General features: G+C 38.5%; 1 protein-coding gene across 1 annotated transcript; it reads left to right on the forward strand.

Moving 5' to 3' along the window:
• Window positions 1-526: 526 nt before the first annotated feature.
• Window positions 527-18065, forward strand: PCSK1 (proprotein convertase subtilisin/kexin type 1; the record flags this gene model as incomplete). The annotated part of the gene is made up of 10 exons (XM_009576137.1): window positions 527-673; window positions 1127-1203; window positions 3300-3388; window positions 7410-7582; window positions 9865-10077; window positions 11254-11354; window positions 12321-12554; window positions 14060-14217; window positions 16193-16326; window positions 17904-18065. Coding segments are annotated over 10 exons (1488 nt in total), but the record flags the coding sequence as incomplete, so codon positions are not given.
• Window positions 18066-18673: the final 608 nt, after the last annotated feature.

Genomic DNA, 18673 nt, shown 5'->3' on the forward strand with positions numbered 1-18673 from the left:
AGGAACAGTAACGAGGGTAGTAAACAGAAAGTTGTGATTCAGCACAGTTGTTCCTAACCAAACGACTACCTTAATTGTTTTATCCATTAATTATTTTGCTCTGGCTAACTTGAACGTCAAAGGAGAAAACACATTTGGAGAATACGCAGCTCACTGTACTGTGGGGTACTGTCTTGCCTTCTCATCAAGTGAAGAGAACAAACAGTAGCAGGTCTGATTATTAACTCAACATTCCAAGGTTCATCGGTTCATCCCTACTATTCCCGTGTTTCTGCTGCCTACCTCCAGTAAATACAGGATGCCCTTTGTTCAGAGGTGGTCTTCAGGGATCTTCAAGCAGTGGGGTAAATCTTACAGTGCTAGAAGTATTTGAAGAAACTAATTTTTGTTTTGTCTTTGCAAAATTTAAGCAAAATATACAAGTTCAGGCTGGGATGGTTTAGAGCAATTTTAAAATATGACTTTGGACCTGTGTAGTATAAATGGATAAAAATGTTGACATAATTTAATCCTTTCTGTCCCCCAGCAAGATACAAGAATAACTCCATCCCTGCCCAAACTGGATCTCCATGTTATTCCTGTGTGGCAAAAAGGGATTACAGGCAAGGGTGTTGTCATCACAGTACTAGACGATGGCTTGGAGTGGAATCACACTGACATCTATGCTAACTATGTAAGTTTGGGCATTAGAATGCTATGGAATAAATTAATCAGTTGTAAATTTGATATACAGACACTCTTCTCCAGCTTGCTGTCTGTTCTGTAAGTCAGCTTCTGCAGTACAGAGACTGAAATATTTGCCTTAGGCGTAATTTGGAACCTGGTCTGTGTCACAGGAACCTGAATGTTACTTAGCAATGATGGTGGGGTGGGTTTTTTGTTGTTTTTTTCCCTCAGTGGATTTAGTTCCCAGGCATGTTTGTATACAGTGGTTTAATGCTGAATTATTAAAGCTCTGTGAAAAATTTATGGAATTGTTAATGCCCATCAAGTTCTACCAACTTGATTGCTGTTAACATGAGGCACACCAAATAAATAAATACAGGCTCCAGAACCTCTTTTGTTACAAATTTTAAAATGAATTTTCTAGTTGTCCCAATTAATTCTGTTTTTTTTTTAAATGTAGGATCCAAAGGCAAGTTACGATTTCAATGACAACGATCATGATCCCTTTCCTAGATATGACCCAACAAATGAAAACAAGTGAGTAGCCTCCCAGTTGCGTGAAGAGAACGAGACAGGACGTTATTAATTTGTACGTTAGAACATGCAAATGCACAAATACCTATGTATGTCCCCTATGACAATTATACAATAAAAGGAAGAATTTGTATTACAGAATCACAGGATGATTGAAGGTCGCCTGGTCCGAGCCCCTGCTCAAGCAGGGAGACCTAAAGCTGGTTGCCCAGGATCCATCCAGATGGCTTTTGAATATTTCAAGGAGGGAGACTCCACAACCTCCCTGGGCACCCTGTGCCAGTGCTTGGTCACCCTCAGAGTGAAAAAGTGTTCCTTGATGTTCGGAAGGAACCTCCTGTGTTTCAGTTTGCACAAAGATTTGTACACACCATTGGCACAAACACTGGAAACTAAGGAAATTAAATTCCCAGATGAAGAGCTGCATAACTATAATCTCCCTATAATGTCCTGAATTTCTTCATATCTTTGTATATGTAAGGTACTGATATGTTTCTGTAAGCTGAAGGGAACGATCTGTTCATGTCACCGTGTGTGTTTCTAGAACAATACCTCCCTAAGCAGATTTTGACTTCAGTTCTCTGCTTTGCACTGGGAATTTTAAAAGAATATGTCTGCTATATTCTGGAAACTCTGGAAGGGCTCTGGAAGAGACTGCGTCTTAGAGGAACCTACCAAGAAACCTATCCCTTCAGGTCAGCTTTTGTAGCCAAGGATGCTGTTTTCCAGTTTTGGCAGTACCTTTTGGATCAATAGAACAGTTTCTAGCTCAGTACAAGCAATCACAGGTGAAGTCATGCTTCTGACGTCCTCTCATATGGGTATGACAAATGATCAGACACTAGAGGAGGTTACATTCACTCCTGGGACAATCTTTCTGTCTCTTCTGAGGCATATGGAAGCTTTATTTAGACCAGATCTGGCCTAAATGTCCTCAATGTAATAGCCCAGGAAGTTTCAAAAGGCTTGAACACAGGACAACCAGCCAATTCACTTAGTGGACTTGTGGAATTTCCTCTGATGCTCTCTCTAGAGCTCCTCTTTGATACTCTGTGGAACATCTGGATGGGTCTGCCACACCTAGGCATATCCAGGGTAGTTCAGGGAGGGATTTTGTCCATCAGAAAGAGAAAAGAATGGACATCTTTAAAAGCTGGTACACAGAAGAAGTCAATTTCTTAAACCAATTAGGATGCCGCTACTCAATAAACATACAGTAAAAAACTGATGCACTGGTTCCTTATTGTCTATCAGACAATATAATAACATCCACAACATAAATCAGTGTATGGGGAAAAATAACAATCAATCAAAGGATAAATGTCCCATGAATAAGACATTTGAAAAATGACATTTCTACTTTTTTACAGCATTATTTAAGAGCAAGAAGCCATTATCCTCTTGTTCCGATGACATTATCTCTTAAATCTACCTGTATTACCTCTAATCTTTATTAATAAGTGAACGGAATTCAGCCCAGAAGCATTCCAGCACTTCATTGAATAACAATCTGTAGTATTAAATAACACAACTCTTTTACAATTACACTTATGTGAAGGTTTTCTGTGTTGTGGTGTAAGAATCACCTATGGCAAAAAAGAATTGCATAGAAGATAGTTGGTTACAATAAAAATTCAGCAATGGTGAGGATACTTTAAAGGCTAACTTTCTGAAATCCTAACTAAATGCAGTCATTAAAAAAAAGAGTATCTAAATGTGTGATTAAAAAAGACTTGTATCATATTTCTGTCTGAAGAAGTTTAGTAGCTTCTTAGCCCCATAATTTTACACTACTTTTGCACTCTACTAAAATACTGGTGTCTAATAGGTCTACGGACTTCAGTGTGACTTAGATTAGGTATTTATCATCTCATCACAATGATCCTTTGATCATTAACTAAGTAAAATTATTTTGATTGAAGCCTAAGAGAAATAAGTATTTTTGTATCATGTAGACTCAACTCAAAAGCTATTCAATAGCTGCATTCCATTCATTTAAAGGAAGACTTCCACCAAATCAAGAAGGTCATTGCTGAGTCTTTGTGTACATTACAGAAAGATGTTATGAGATGTTGTTTATTCTTACTATATTTGTTCAGACATGGGACTCGGTGTGCAGGAGAAATTGCCATGCAAGCCAACAACAGAAAATGTGGAGTTGGAGTAGCCTACAATTCCAAAGTTGGAGGTAAGAAAACAAAAATAATAAGATGTCTAATATGAATGGAAACCAGACAGATCCTGTGAAGTACTGAGTATTTTCAGCTACCTTTAATCTGAAATTCAAATGATTGGTCCTTCTCAGAAAACACCGATCTTGCAGTATTAGGCTACAAAATCCTGTCTGGCCACAGTGCAGAGTGTTACATCTATATAACAGCATTTCTTGAATATCGGCATACTCTCTGGAATTTGGGTATCAGTTGGAAATAGGTAGAATATGTAATAACAGCAACAACAATATAGGTGGTGGTGGTGGTGATGATGATGATAATAATAATAGCAACAACCTATATTGTACCCAGAGATAAGACTGTATCTTTTAAGGAATGATGGACTCACTGCTTATAATTGGTTATCCTAGAAGGAAGTGGCGTGGCGGAGGAGAGCGATTGAGTAGAGTGAAAGTAAGAATGTAGAAATTTATATCCACCCATGCTTGCAGCATATTGTTTGTGTCTACACAATTACATTCAAAAGGTCATGTCAGTCAAGATACTCAAACTGCTGTGGTTTTTGTTTCAACAGCTTACTTCTCTACTATCATCATAAGTTAATTTTGAAAATAAGTAGAGTCTTGCTTGCCTGTCAATCAATGTTGCCATTTTTTTTGAAGCAGTGACTAAAAGTTTAATCCATTAGAGGTTTATGAAATAGTCATGATCAAAGTATCAGTTGCAAATGGTTATTTAGCTCAGAGGAAGATACTTGTACAGTCCTAGTTTTTCCATTACTCCCTTTTTTTCTTTTAAACAAAAGGACGATGAGTGGCAATTGACACACATAACTGCCGTTCCCACCATTTCAGTCTTATGTTTGTAGGTTCCCATTTGCTCTACGGAGCTGTCATAGATGTCAGCTTTGCAGCCTGCCTTTGCCATAATGCATTATGCTGTCATGCTCTGTTTAAATAAAATATCTCACTCATAAGACGAAGATGTCAAATTTTCAAAGCAGGGCAAAATGGATGAAGCTGCAAAGATGTCTGAACTCCCGCTGTGCCCATATTTTAAGGCACTTGCATCTACAGAGAAGATTCTTCCACAGTTATTTGCATATGTTCTGTGTTTATTTGCAAATGCAAACTACAGATCTGCACAGAGTGATTTATCTAGAAAAGGAAAATAACAGGAGGAAAAGTCCTGATCCCAGTCCAGCAATCCAAGTTACCCAGAAAGCTGCTTATACCTGGGAGGGGGGGAGGAGAAAGAATAGAAGAGTTGAAAGAAATTGTAGGCTGTTACGTATGACCAACCTGATTAAGATAGGGACGTAACAAAAATATTTCAAAGGGCAATGGAAGATAGGAGAAGCCTTCGAAAGATTCAAATAAATTTGGAGTGGCTAAACATTGGAAGGCTTTTTTGATGTTCCAAGCTATACAGGATTCATTTCTTCACAGGCTTTTTTCCTCCTTTTTTTTTTAAATCCTTGAAATGACGCATTACACACTTCTATTTGACATTAGTTCAGGATGACTTCTTTAAGTGGCTGTTTGCTTGTAGCAATTGCCATATTGGGTAAATCCAGTGGTCCACAGCCAATGCCTTCTCTCTGATAGTCAGCAATAGCTGCTTTAGGGGAAGAAACCCTGACATTTGGAATACCTTGTTCTCTGACCTTCAGCATCAGAGGTTGGTTTACTTTTGCCTTGAGGAATGTTACATTCAAATGTTCCATTCAAAATTTTTTGTTTTCCATGAAAATACTGACTTTAATAATCCTGAGTGTTCTCACTAGTCACATCAATGCCTGGCCCTATTCTGAAACCTTGATTAGTCTCTTCAGTACTTTGTGGCTGTGAATCCCATAGGCTTTTCTGTGCACTATGTGAAAAAAAAATACTTCTTAATGCCAGTTTTCAAAGTGACATCTTTCAGTGTCCTTTAACAGTCATCTTTTGTTCTGCACAGAGCTAGGAAATGTGTGTTTATCAATCACATATCGATAAGTGAATAAAGTAAAGCAGGATGAATATATATTCATGCATACCTAACCATAGCACTGTGCTACGATATTTCTCTGGTGCTGCCATGGAAATCAAATGATTAAGAAGCTCCATTTTACAAAGGACTGGGCTGAGAGTTCCTGCACAGTGACGTGTTGCTAAAAATAGCCTTCTGCCAGGCAGATACATGTATGTGTCTGAAATTACCTTGGGCTTTGCCCTTTGATTTTGTGGGACTGATGATGGGAGCAAGCATGTGCAAGAATAGGACAGAGTTTATGCAAGAGGACATAATTGGAGTCTGCTTAGGGAAATATCACTGCAGTCATCAAATCCCTGAGTTGATTTAAACAAGCAGGATTTTTGGAGATCACAAAGACAAGGCAGCATTTTTTTTCCTTGAACTGTTTTCATCAGTGTGTTGTCAGTGTTCTTGTTTTCTTATTACATTATTTATCTGGAGAGTTGGCTTTGTCTTCTTCTGTGGGAAATATCTGTACACTACTCTCTGCATTCCCAGTGTCTCATTATTTGTTGCAAGCTAGCACCCGGAGCTTGCAGTCATTTCCGCACAGGCAGATCTTTGCTCACAGCACGCTGGTATGAGAGAATCTCACAATTTTGAGCCAACGGAAAAATGAGTATTCAAAATGTTATGAGTTTAAGCCTATCCAGTGGTGGTGGTTTTAGTACCTGAGGCACAGGATATACCCTGATTCTTTTCCCAGCTTTGTGAGTGATAGTGGAGTAGCAGTGGTTGAGTGGATTAAATCCTTTGTCTATTTTTGCCACTAATTAATATGAAATAATAAAGCCCAGCTTTATCTCGGAGGTATTACGAGTCTTAGAGGCCAGCCTTTTGGGAAAAGAATTATGCTTACAATCTTTTTTTTCCTACTTGATAGTATAAAAAATGAACAAGACACTGAGCTGCAAGGGTGAGGGTTTTTTTTTTCCCCTAATAGAACGACCACATTTTGCTTCCTGTGCTTTGGAAAAATCCCCATTTTGTGGAAAATACTAGAAAATGAGTACTCATACTTCACCAACTGCCAGTAATGGTGCAGCTGCTGTAGTACTAATTTGCCAAGTTCAAGACAACCCAGACATTTTTATTGCTTGAAAACACAGGCTGAATCCTGACTGCTGTGGCTCTTATATTACTGCTGTTGCTGGGAGAGCCATGCCATAGTGGGAATTTTGCCAGACTTCTGCTATTTCTATCCTCCTCCAGCACTGGACAGTGGTAGCAATCCTACTGCAGAGCTAGAGATTTGCAGAGCGAGAGATCAAGTGCAGATGAACCGCTGTCTGCCACTGAATTTTAAGTACCACTGAGATCAGGCTTGCTCCGAAGAAGATCAGATCATGCAGTCCCTAATAAAATCTTAATGGCTAGATATCTCTGGCATCTCTGGGTTGCTCACAGTGGAAAAAACGTGGCAGTAAAAAAACAACAGTGAGAATTTTTTGTGGTGAAGATTGAAGAGCTAGTGAAATAGCAGCGTCACAAAGACAGCAAAACCTTAATGACTCTGAGGACAAAGTGTTTTAGTCAGGACATTCAGAACTATATCTTTGAACTAAAACTCTTAGAACTGCTGAAGATAAAAGTGATGTCGATAAAACCTATTTAATTTTACTAACATGCTAGCAGTTTGAAAAGTCTTTGTTACAGATTTAACAGAGGGGAAGAAAGAGTAAAGAAAGAGCTCAATGCAATAAGAAAAAGCAGGAACAGTAAGCAAATCATCATCATCTTGGCTGTCTGCAGAAAAAGAGAAAGAAGTAAATAAGAGGCAACCAAGACTTTAAGAGGGGTTTTTTAATGTTTGTAGAGAGCACTGTGCTCTGCAAATAAAGGGTAAATGTACTGTTTCACACTGACATGAACTGTTCTGAGTATTACTTACATGAACAGCAGTAGGCTGTGGTTGCAATAGTTACAGATTAATTTTGCTGGAAACTGTACAAACACTTAACAAAGACAAAGAAGAGGGAACAGAAAGTAAATCCAGTCTGCTTTTTTTTTTCTGTTAAGGTATACGTATGCTGGATGGAATAGTCACCGATGCTATTGAAGCCAGTTCAATCGGTTTCAATCCAGAACATGTGGATATTTACAGCGCAAGCTGGGGCCCTAATGATGATGGTAAAACTGTGGAGGGACCCGGGAGGCTGGCACAGAAGGCTTTTGAGTATGGGATAAAACAGGTACGATATTTAAGAGAAAGATACAATAAAATGTGGCAGAGAACAGAATTTTAAAATGGTTGATATCAGGGAAGAAATGAAATGGTTTGTGCTCTCTTTCCTCAAACGTATTTGAAAAGGAGGAGACAGATTTTAATAGTACAGGTCAGAGAAATTGCCAGCCAGAACAGGACTTTTCAAAAAGCACCGTTAGAGCTTTCTAAGCTGGTTTTAAGTTGCCATGCTCCACAGATAAGCTTTCTTATTCCATCCTTACTTTTGCTGCCTTTGTCTCACCCTACCCCCACCCTTCTCTGCTGCTTGTTTTGCACTGAACAGTAATTGGATTTCTGCACTGAAAGCCTATAAAATTTAATACAAAATTTCTGCTTTGTGAATATTTTGCTGTGTGAAATAGCGATGCATTTTAGCACCCTGTGGATGGGCTTGTATTATGTTAATTGTATTAGTTTATAATTTGGTGCGTATCATGATCCAATTAAAATGAAGATAGTAAAAATGCATGATGAAGAATATTGGAAACAATATTTTTACAGTTCTTTTTTATGTTATCCTCTTTAGATCTGGTTGGATCATAAGTAGGGTGCAAACTGAGAGCCACCAGGGATATATTGACAAACTACTGTTGCTCTTGCCAGTGAGGTGAAAAGACACCTAAAGGTGGACAGGTACTAATATAGTGAGGAAAACTGCATCAGAGACAGGAGAGGAGAGAAATGGAGGAAAGCTTGAAAGACAGAAGCAAAGAGAAAGAGGATTTTAGAAATGGGGCAGTTAACATTAGCAGACAGAAGGGGAGAAGAAGAAAGAAGAGTCTGATAGCTGACAAACATACTCTCAGGGAAGAATGGAGACCGAGAGGACTGGGCTGGTGATAAACAAAGATCTAAGTCCATAGGTAGGCAGCAAGAGAAGAGGGAGAATTAAAGGCGATAATTAGGGAACCAATGTTCAGTGGTCTTACTCTGAAAAAGCAGGTTATTTGGTGAAGAATGTATCTTTTTTACAACTTGTTTTATTTCTTAAGGGGAGCAAATTTACCCATTAATTTGTGAGGCTTCCTTTTGCAAGGATCTGTATGATCTCCATTCTCTTAAAGTCAGCCAGAACTGGGGTTGCCAACGACTTTCATCCCTGACGACCTCATTGCTGGCCTGATACAGCACTTAAGCGTATGCTTAGCCTTAAGCATCTGAGAGGTGTTAGTAGCACTCTAAGTGAAATCAGAGCAGGTGTTTACATATACCAGTGCTGTTCTGGACTGCAGCCTTTATTCTCAAAGGAAAATACTATCTAATTTTCTGTAATTGATGTGGCTTGTCCTTCCCAATTTACCAGTTGTATCACAAAGAGTACAGCTTACTTTTCTTTATTTTTAATGTTTTAAATGCTGCAAATGTCTTAGCACTTGCATGAGTAACATCAAGTCTCATCTGAGTGGGATGATAAAAATCTGTATTTCAACTGCTATTTCCAGTGAATGTACATATATTAATAATGAACAACATAAGAACTTTTTCTCTTCCCACGAAACAGATTTTTTTCCTCTGAAGGACTAGCACAGCTTAAGACTAGATAGGGTGATACGTGTTTCCTCTGTGGTAGCTGTGATTTACATGCTGTCAGCTGTCAGCATCAGTTGTTAGCTGCTGCTCCCTCATTGCACACTGGAGACCAGAGCAGGCATGTCTGGAGACTGTGGTGCTGGCCCACAGACTTGTGAGAGAAAGGGAGGGTTTTCAGTCAGATATGCTTGCTGGTTCACTATGTTTCAGCGAGTGAATGCTAACTGTGAAAGGCTTCCTTACGAAAAATAAGTTGGTGGAAAAGTCATATCATGTACATAATTCATACTGCTTACCCGTACCTCTGTGACTGCAGGAAAGGCAAGTGAAATAAACCCTGATAAACTTGCCGTTTCTTAAAAAAAAAATGGGCATTTTTCCTAGACATGTTCAGGACCAAAACATCAGCATGTGGGAAAATTTACCTGTTGAGCTCAGACTCTGTTTTTAACTTGAAAACCTATTCTGAGGAAAGTTGCTGTACCTGGAACACTAAACCTAGACCAGTCAAACTAAGAGATGTACTGTAGAGTGTGCAGTAGGATACCTCAAGTAGCTGGTTTCTTCTCTCTCTGTCTTCTACAGTGCTTATGGAAAATTGTCCTTTTCTACCTGAAAATGTTTGATATATTAGGCTTTTTGAGCAGGAGGAGTTGTTAAGAATACGTTACAGAGACTGAAATCTCTTTGCTAACCACTCATTTCCATTTTCTCTAGGGCCGAAATGGGAAAGGCTCCATTTTCGTATGGGCTTCTGGGAACGGAGGCCGTCAGGGTGACAACTGTGATTGTGATGGTTACACTGATAGTATCTACACTATCTCCATTAGCAGTGCTTCTCAGCAAGGCCTTTCTCCCTGGTATGCAGAGAAGTGCTCTTCAACTCTGGCCACAGCATACAGCAGTGGGGATTATACTGACCAAAGAATTGTAGGTTGCTTTTACCAGATTCAGAACAAACATAGAGATGTATTATATATGCAAATAACAAGTGAGAGCTCTTAAGTGCTTGGTTTACAAGTGCCTGCTTTATGTTATGTGTTACATGCTTAGTGCTTTTGCCTTGCAACACTGAGGGATTTGTAATCCAAAAAGCGATCGTATTGCTGGAACATCTACTGTAAAGCAATGGCTAAACAAAATCATTGTGTCAATGCAGTTAAATCAGCATGCTGAATTTGCTGTTGGTGTATGACAGAGGTCTCTGCATGAAGTTTGATATGGTCCCATTCTTCAGAAAGGGCAGATGAAGAGAGATTTAGAGTAAAAGGAAAAAGAACCTGTGCAGTTAGTGTACCATATGAGTCAGTACCTCTGATATACTTTGCAATTAGCTTTTGTAAGATTATCAGCCCCCAAGTTCCCACTTATGACAGCAACAATAGTGCCTCCAAACCTGTAAAAGGTACTCAGCAAGCAGGCAGAGCAGTCTGTGTGCCTTCATTAACTGTGCAAGAAATAACTTGTACTGAAGAAAATTGCTGTGATAAAATAATGTTGAAGTACCTATAATTTCTGTTCAGCCCTGGTGGATGCTGATTTTACGATAAACTACATTGATGGGGATTAAAACAATGTCATTCCAGATTAGCCAGGAGATCAGTCCTTCCTAAGTGGCTTCTCTTCATAGCCAAGATGTAGATACATAGGCAGATGTGTTTGGTATTTAATTTCCAAATAAAGCACGTGTTTCATTGCAAATTATAGTTCTTCTGCTGAAGAGGGAGCAGAACACCAATACTAATCCTATGAGTAATTTTCTAGCAAGCAGTAATTTTAAATGTTCTAGGCCCAACACAATGATCTGTTTTTATGATTCACCAGTAAGCCTGAAATACTTATTGTGAAACCTTAGAATAAAATAAGATATTCAGTGTGGGAGTATTTTGTTCCAACACAAAGCGTTTTGATACAAAAATTATAGTTGAAGTAAAAAGAGTGGATTGAAACATGGATGGATTTAAACATGCATCGCTTTTTCTGCTGGTGAGGAATGTATTAGTGTGCACCAAGTAAAGGATACATGGTTATGTTTGTGAGTGTGGATATGACTGTATTTACAACTGTTTATTCATGCAACCAGGTTTTTTTGTTTTTTTCTGTCAGACAAGTGCTGATCTTCACAATGAATGTACAGAGACTCACACTGGGACCTCTGCATCTGCACCACTGGCAGCCGGAATTTTTGCTCTAGCGCTGGAAGCAAAGTAAGATGTCACACAATTACCTTTGAAACTCCTCTCTCTCAGCCACCCCACCATCTTCCCTGAAACGTTGTCTATTTGAAAGTGGCACCATCTAATGCTGCAGCTCCACTTTTTGTCAGTCAGACTTGCTCAGCCTGATGACAAAAATAAGCAGCTACTTGCTTGAACACCTACTTAGCAAAGCAGAACCAATGTAAGTAAAACGTGATGACTGAGGAATTTTAGTCCATTTTGTGCATTGGCAACAATTGTTTACTGAGTTCTGGTCAATTGCACGTGTATCAGGAGAACATAATTTGAAGACAATAGGTTGCAGGAGTTTAAATTAAGTCTTTAGTCAATTTACAGAACCTTTTCTGTCAGTGATGAGACATAAAATGGAAGGTACTCAAGCTTGACTGTCAGAGCAGGCAGGGAGCAGGCAGGTTCAGATCCTGTAGGCCTGGTAGTCAGAATGTATGACTTAGGGTAAAAAAGAACAGGACAGGACAGGACAATGGCTTTTTCACACAAAACACTTCAGGCATTAGGGCGTAGGCTTAGTACTTGAATGGTGTAGGTTCAGCTCCATGTTCTATTGCATACTTCTTTGATGACATAAGCCAACGTCCTTAGGGCCATATTTTAAAGGGTAGAGTTAATCACAGATAGAATCAAATACCCAGTGAATTTTCAAAGTCCAGGTCCCATAAAGACTGGTGGGAAATACTAGTTTTGCTCGTTAACTTTAAATGCCTGAATAATTTTGAAGAATTGGACTCTGATCTTGCTAGATACCTGTTCTTCATTTACACAGAAATCTTGTCTACCTGGAGAAGTATAGTGACGATAAGCATGCGACATGCTCTGTATTTTAAAACAATGGGATGCCATACACATTCAGCGCATGTTCTCTTGCAGGCTAATAATTGAGAGAAAAATGATAGATAGCCCTGAAACAATTAACCAGGAACATTTTCTCAACAGCCCAAATCTGTCATGGAGGGACATGCAGCACTTGGTAGTGTGGACCTCAGAATACGATCCACTGGCTGGAAATCCAGGATGGAAAAAGAATGGAGCGGGACTGATGGTCAACAGCCGATTTGGGTTTGGACTACTCAATGCCAACGCATTGGTAGATTTAGCTGATCCCAAAAGATGGAAAGGTGTACCAGAAAAGAGAGAGTGCATTGTCAAAGACAAAAGCTTTGAACCAAGGTAAGAATTTGCATTAGCAGTAACTAAGCTTATGTCTAGCTTAGTAAAGCCTGAAGGATAGTATTCTGCACAGATTGCTCTGAACCAGACTCAGAAACTTCTTTTGATTCATTTGGTTTTGCCTTACTGTATTCCTCAGGGGCAGGCAAGCAGCAGTAATTTGCTTGCCTTCTTTAGTGTGAGACTGATGGAAATTACTAGCATGAAGTCTTAACAAAGAATAAGATTATTATGTCTGCTTGTGCAGCCAGCATATGGATGGATGATACTGTGAGACTGAACTGATCAGATAAGATACAAATGTTTAGACCGCTATCAAAAGATGAACAAAAAGATACCAAAGTCTCCCAGGGTTTTTTTTTAAAAAACATCTGTAATTAGTCTTAGCAATTCTTCTCCTGTGACAGGCATAGTATATGTTAAAATGAAGGTGATATACTGAGCTTTAGTCACATCCATAGCACGTCTCTTATGAAACACAAGTGTTTCAAAAGCTCACTGAAAAGACTTAGCAGCCACATTCCCAAATGTTCCCAGTATAGTGAGCTTAAACTGAGCACAACATACAGGCAAGTTGTAATTAGTCGGTAAACTGGTTAATCAATAAGGATATCTAGACCGTTTTTGTCTCCACTTGCTCCTTTATGGATTTGTTGTCTAGAAAAAATACAGCTATTTCAAAGATCGAAATTATACTGTGTGAGTGCACCAAAAATCTGTCTGTAGAAACATATTACAGTGTTTTGGAGTGTCACTGCTTGGTAACCTTATTATTTATGCTATTTTACTATCAATTTGCTTTTATAAGCTCTCTCCTTTCCACAGAGTGCTGATCAAGTACTGATGGGTGTAATACTGTCTGTTTATGTATTTTTATTGCAGTCCTCTATGTTACATTATAAAAACAAAGATCCCAAGATTCTGAGTTTAGAATTATTTATGTGGAGATTTAAATAAATAATGGAAATTGTGCAGAGAAAGCTATGCAGAGTAGCTCTCTGTACAGAGAATGTACAGAAGATGTAAGCTTTTTTTCCTTGAAATGGCATTGACTACAATGCTATTGACTACAGCTGTGCCTGCTGCATTACTTTAACTCCGTGATAACAGCCTTCTGGGTATTTGGATGAGGAAACTAAGTGTAAGTCTGATACAGTCCTGTGATGTAGCTGACAGCAAAGACTGTGTTTTTTGTAGTCTCTATGGGACAACGAAGTGTTGACAGAAACCCTTGATTATCAAAGTTGCTTGCTTGCTTCCAATCTTACTCAAGTTTGTCTTATGCAGTGCCTATCACTTGATCCACTTCAGTATTATCTGTGCTTCCAGAACTTTCCATGGTTTTTACTGGAGCATTCAAAAAAATGATGAATGTAGAATTTGTCTCTACTTCTTCCTTTCTCATCATTCTGAAATAGGTGTTAAATGTGTCATTTGCACTTCTCATAATGATCCAGAATCAGAAGTTTCTGTGACTAATCAAAGAACTCCTGTAATTTTGCCAGATTATTAAGAGCAAATGAGGAAGTAATCATTGAAATTCCCACAAAAGCCTGCGAGGGTCAAGATGACTCCGTTGCATCTCTGGAGCATGTGCAGCTTGAGGCAACAATTGAGTATTCCCGTAGAGGTGATCTTCATGTCACTCTGGTATCTCCATCAGGTACAGGAGGCAGACACGCTTTGTTTGTGTTGCTCTAGTGTGTGACATTTGTTTCATTAAAAACCACCTCTGTGTTCTTCAGTGGTTTAAAAAAAGCTAAATATATTGTTAGATAAATCTAGTCACCTCCACCAGGTGAGTGTGAGGACGAAGCATCCTAGGGACTAGAGAACTGGTTCTCTGAAACCCCTTTCCAGCCTTCACGTGTTCTGGGTTATTTTTGTGAGGTTTGAAAATCATACTTCAGACAATGAAGGCACCGTTTCTAATATGTTTTCATTCTGGCAACAGGACCTATAAAAACGGAGAGTTCCTGGCAGACAACAAATTATAGTTCAATAGTGTTTATCAGCCTTACTGTGATTTAACAAACTAATGGAAAACAGGGTATCCGACTCCCTAGATTTCATGTAACTGTGTCTCCCCTTTGGTGTATTTAAAAACACAGTGTCTCTGTTGGGCACCTTAGTACAACTATACTAAATGTGCTAGAATATGGCAAGCTATCTTGGCAATGCCCTGAAATAACATCATAAGGAGAAAAAAGAGGAGAATGAGTGTAAACAACTTTGCAGAGAGTGAGATCTGTTAGATCAACTGATACTATTAGAAAAAACAGACAACCTTTCAGGTATGAATTGAAACATCAGGCTAATCTAATTTACTGATATTAAAGGCTAGTCTAGTAATTCACAGATAATGAACCAGTAGAGCCTTGTTCATATCGTTATTGCAGGACCTCACTAGAAAGCAGGCTTAAGATACTGTACATACAGTATATTTCCAAACTCTGCCTTGTCTGGGATTCCTTTTAAGCCTAACCTTAATTCTTCCTTTTCTGAGTTTACCTTTTGTCTTATGGGAGCAATGGTGCTGTGAGGTGTTTTACCCTTGACTCTTGGTGGTATTTTCAAATTTAATTCCGTCTTAGATAAATTTTAGTTTGGGAGTAAATATATGGACTGTCTCTAGGTACATCATGGAGATGACAGCAACAGTAGCTCTCATTCTACTTTTATAGAGGTATTTCCCTCCCAAGACACTGTTCTACTGCTAATATGTAGGAAGCATGGCTTCATCTTAGAAAAACACCCCTTTTTGAAAGACTGATGACAGTAGTATGTTCTTCATCTCTGTATGTATTTCTGTGGGTTTAGCTGAGATAGGAGTAGTCAAGTGCTGCTGCCTCCACTATTGTATCATGTTGCTATCATGGTTAAACTGTTCTTTCCCTTAGTTCTTGCTGGTTTTCCACTTCCCTGAAAAACTACCACTACCAAATGTATGTCATTCCTTTTCTATATGTATGGTGTTACCTTTAAATATATTTATAGCTTGTGATCAGGCTCCCTGGGGCTTCTCTGCTCCTTATGTGTAAATATAGCCCCCTTGCTCTCTCCTTATATGCAAACAAGCACAACAAATTTCCTGCTGTGCAGCAGAATCTCTTCTGCTGCAAAAATACTTAGTGAACTGCAGCATTTTTGTAATAATAATAACAATGCAAATGCTTTTCACCCTGTTGGAGTTCCAGGCTGTAACAATTTACATCCACTCAAAAAAAAAAACCCAACAGCGATGAATTCACCACTGCGTGAGCTGGTTTGCCTTCAAAACTTCCATCTCAGAAGTTTCCTGAACTGTTCATGAGTGGAAAATACTGGTTCTGTCTGACGTCTGTTTCTTATGCTTTACGTGCATCCACTAGTTTTTTGTGTTAGAGATTGAACACTAAGCAAGATGCATCTTTTTAGCGTGACCTAATGTCATAGTTTTTATGCTCTTAAAAACTGCTGTGAAAATAATTAAAGGAACACTGGTCAGAAATAGCATGTTTCCTGTTCCACAAGCCACTGTTAAATAGTGTATTTTTGCAGGTTACCTATGCACTAGATAGTGTGCAAGCTGAACAATGTGAAAAGTAAAAGCGGACATTGTATGAGCAGTCACTACTGTTGATCTTGCACTAACACAGGGACCAGCACTGTCTTACTGGCTGAGAGAGAGAGAGATAAATCTCCCAATGGCTTTAAGAACTGGGACTTCATGTCTGTTCACACATGGGGAGAGAATCCAACAGGCACCTGGGTTTTAAGAATTACTGATGTGGTAAGTCTGTCTGTATGTTAACTAAAATGGTCACTAACCACTACCAAGCATGTTGAATAGTGAGTCTTCTCATTAAACAAGCTACAACAAGAGTTCATTTACACTAAATACCCATCTGGATTAAAGATTAAAGAAAAAAGATAGGGTCAGATTTTCTTGTTCTTTACATAAATGCAAAGAACCATCCTCATTTCACTGACATGTACTTGTCAAAAAAATTTCATGCCTATGTTTTTCACACATTATATGTCACTAAAAGAAATCACTTAATGTAATTTTCTGTGATTCATGGAGTGAAATATGTAATCGAATTAACATATGATTAACTGCAAATTAGGTTTTTCTGCAGAAAAGAACGCAGGATAGATCTAGTCTTCTCTTAGTGCATGTGCATAATTTTCATTAACTCAAAACCTTTTGAATTAATGAATTTCTGGTGACCTCAGAGAGCTATTCTGATGTATACCTTTCCCTAACTTCTTTCTTAGAGTAATTACTGCTGAACGTTTAAGGATTAAAGCCAAGAAATCTACAGATATGAAATAAATAAGTTTACTAAAACCACCTGGGGATATGGATTACAACAGCGAGACACCAGAATAAAGCTGCTTGATAGGCAACTGAAAAATCATTCTCTTCAAAGAGAGAGTGATCAAGCGCACTTGTCTTTGGAGAATTTCATTGAATTTGTCTGTTAATAAGCTTGTCATTAGGGGTCAGATCCTGCCAGAACCTGAATGCTTCATATCAGACACTGAGCCTCCAACCCCTATTGGCCTCAAGTTGTAAACAGGAGGATAATGCCAAGTACTAAGCAGATAAACAAGGCAGTAGAAGTAAATATTATTATCAACAGTTTAGTCTTAATACTGCAGGCTTATAGATAACACCATGGTTACAGATATCCTGCTCTTTGTAATTAATATAATGCATTTTTTGGAACGAAGTTAAGAAGAGCATTTTGTTTGTAATTATCTCTCATTTTCCATTTTCATGTAAGAGGTTCCTGAAACTTACAATAAACCAAGCTTTTTGTCCTCAAGAGGTATAATGCACTAAAAAGTTTTGTGATTCCTGAAGTAAGTCTTCACATTAATGACCCTAACTGAAATCACAGATTTCCAGGCAGAGTTACTCAAAATTTAGTTGTCATGTAAGTTGTGTACGTAAAACAGAATATTATTGCAAATTACTATTCCAGTGCTAACTTTTGTGGGGAAATTGCCGAGGAATGGCTTAGTGAACAAATACTAATAACACAAAATACTACTTCAGAGGTAATTTTTAGCATTCTGTGTTATGACAGAATTCCATTGATGCTTACATGATTAATTAATAATTATGTTGCATCAAAATGTGAGATTTGGAAGTAGTTAAGCCATTGTATTAAATCCCTCTTTCTGATATATCCTGTCTCTAATATATCAGGCTTTTAGTGTTTATAAATCATTGCCTAAATATAGATACTGAAAGCCTTATAATTTATTTCAGTCACTTCTGTCTACTTTACAATCAAGTGTCCTATTTCCTCTTCTTATGGCCTGAGAACCTATGCTAATGCCATGCTTGTCCTTTAGTCCAGAAGAATACAAAATGAAGGAAGGATTGTAAACTGGAGATTGATTTTGCACGGCACTGCTGCCCAGCCTGAACATATGAAGCAGCCACGTGTGTACACGTCCTACAATGCTGTGCAAAATGACAGAAGAGGAGTGGAGAAGATGACGGACTTTGTAGAGGTAGTGTTATGTTAATTTTTTTCCTTATGTATTTTTCAATTTATAAGAAAATGATACTTTTTCCTAGTAAGAAGACTAGAAAATCATTCTGTATTCATTTCACCTAGCTCCTGACCACTTCTCAGTTGTGTATTGTAATTTCGTCCATGTCAAAACTGATATTTTTATTAGCCTCTGTTTTCCTATGCCAACATCTAAGGGTTTTAGGATGGTAAGAGGATATTGCTGCTAAAGCAGTGAACTCAATAGCTAATTCAGTTGAGTGGTACAAGGAGGGAGGAAAACACTTCCGACAGACACACTAAATTTATGTAATTCTAGTGAGAGCAAGTGTCGCATCCAGACTGAGCTTTGCCTGCTGGAATGGTTCCAGGGAGTTTGGAAGGAAGTTAGTAACAAAAGACATGACAAAAGTCAGGGACTCACTGATTCAGAAGTTTTGGTTAAGTGAATCTATTGGTGCTAGGTCCTTTGTCACCTCTTCTTTACCTTTCAGGTAGAGTGCTTTAAACATACTCCAGGCTTCTGAGAGTGACAGTGGGTTTCTGGATGCACGGGATGTTAGTATTGTACATTTTCACAATACTTAGAATCATAGAATCATAGAA

The sequence above is a fragment of the Fulmarus glacialis genome, unplaced genomic scaffold, assembly GCF_000690835.1.
Source record: "Fulmarus glacialis isolate BGI_N327 unplaced genomic scaffold, ASM69083v1 scaffold14354, whole genome shotgun sequence".
In the NCBI taxonomy this organism is placed as follows: domain Eukaryota; kingdom Metazoa; phylum Chordata; class Aves; order Procellariiformes; family Procellariidae; genus Fulmarus; species Fulmarus glacialis.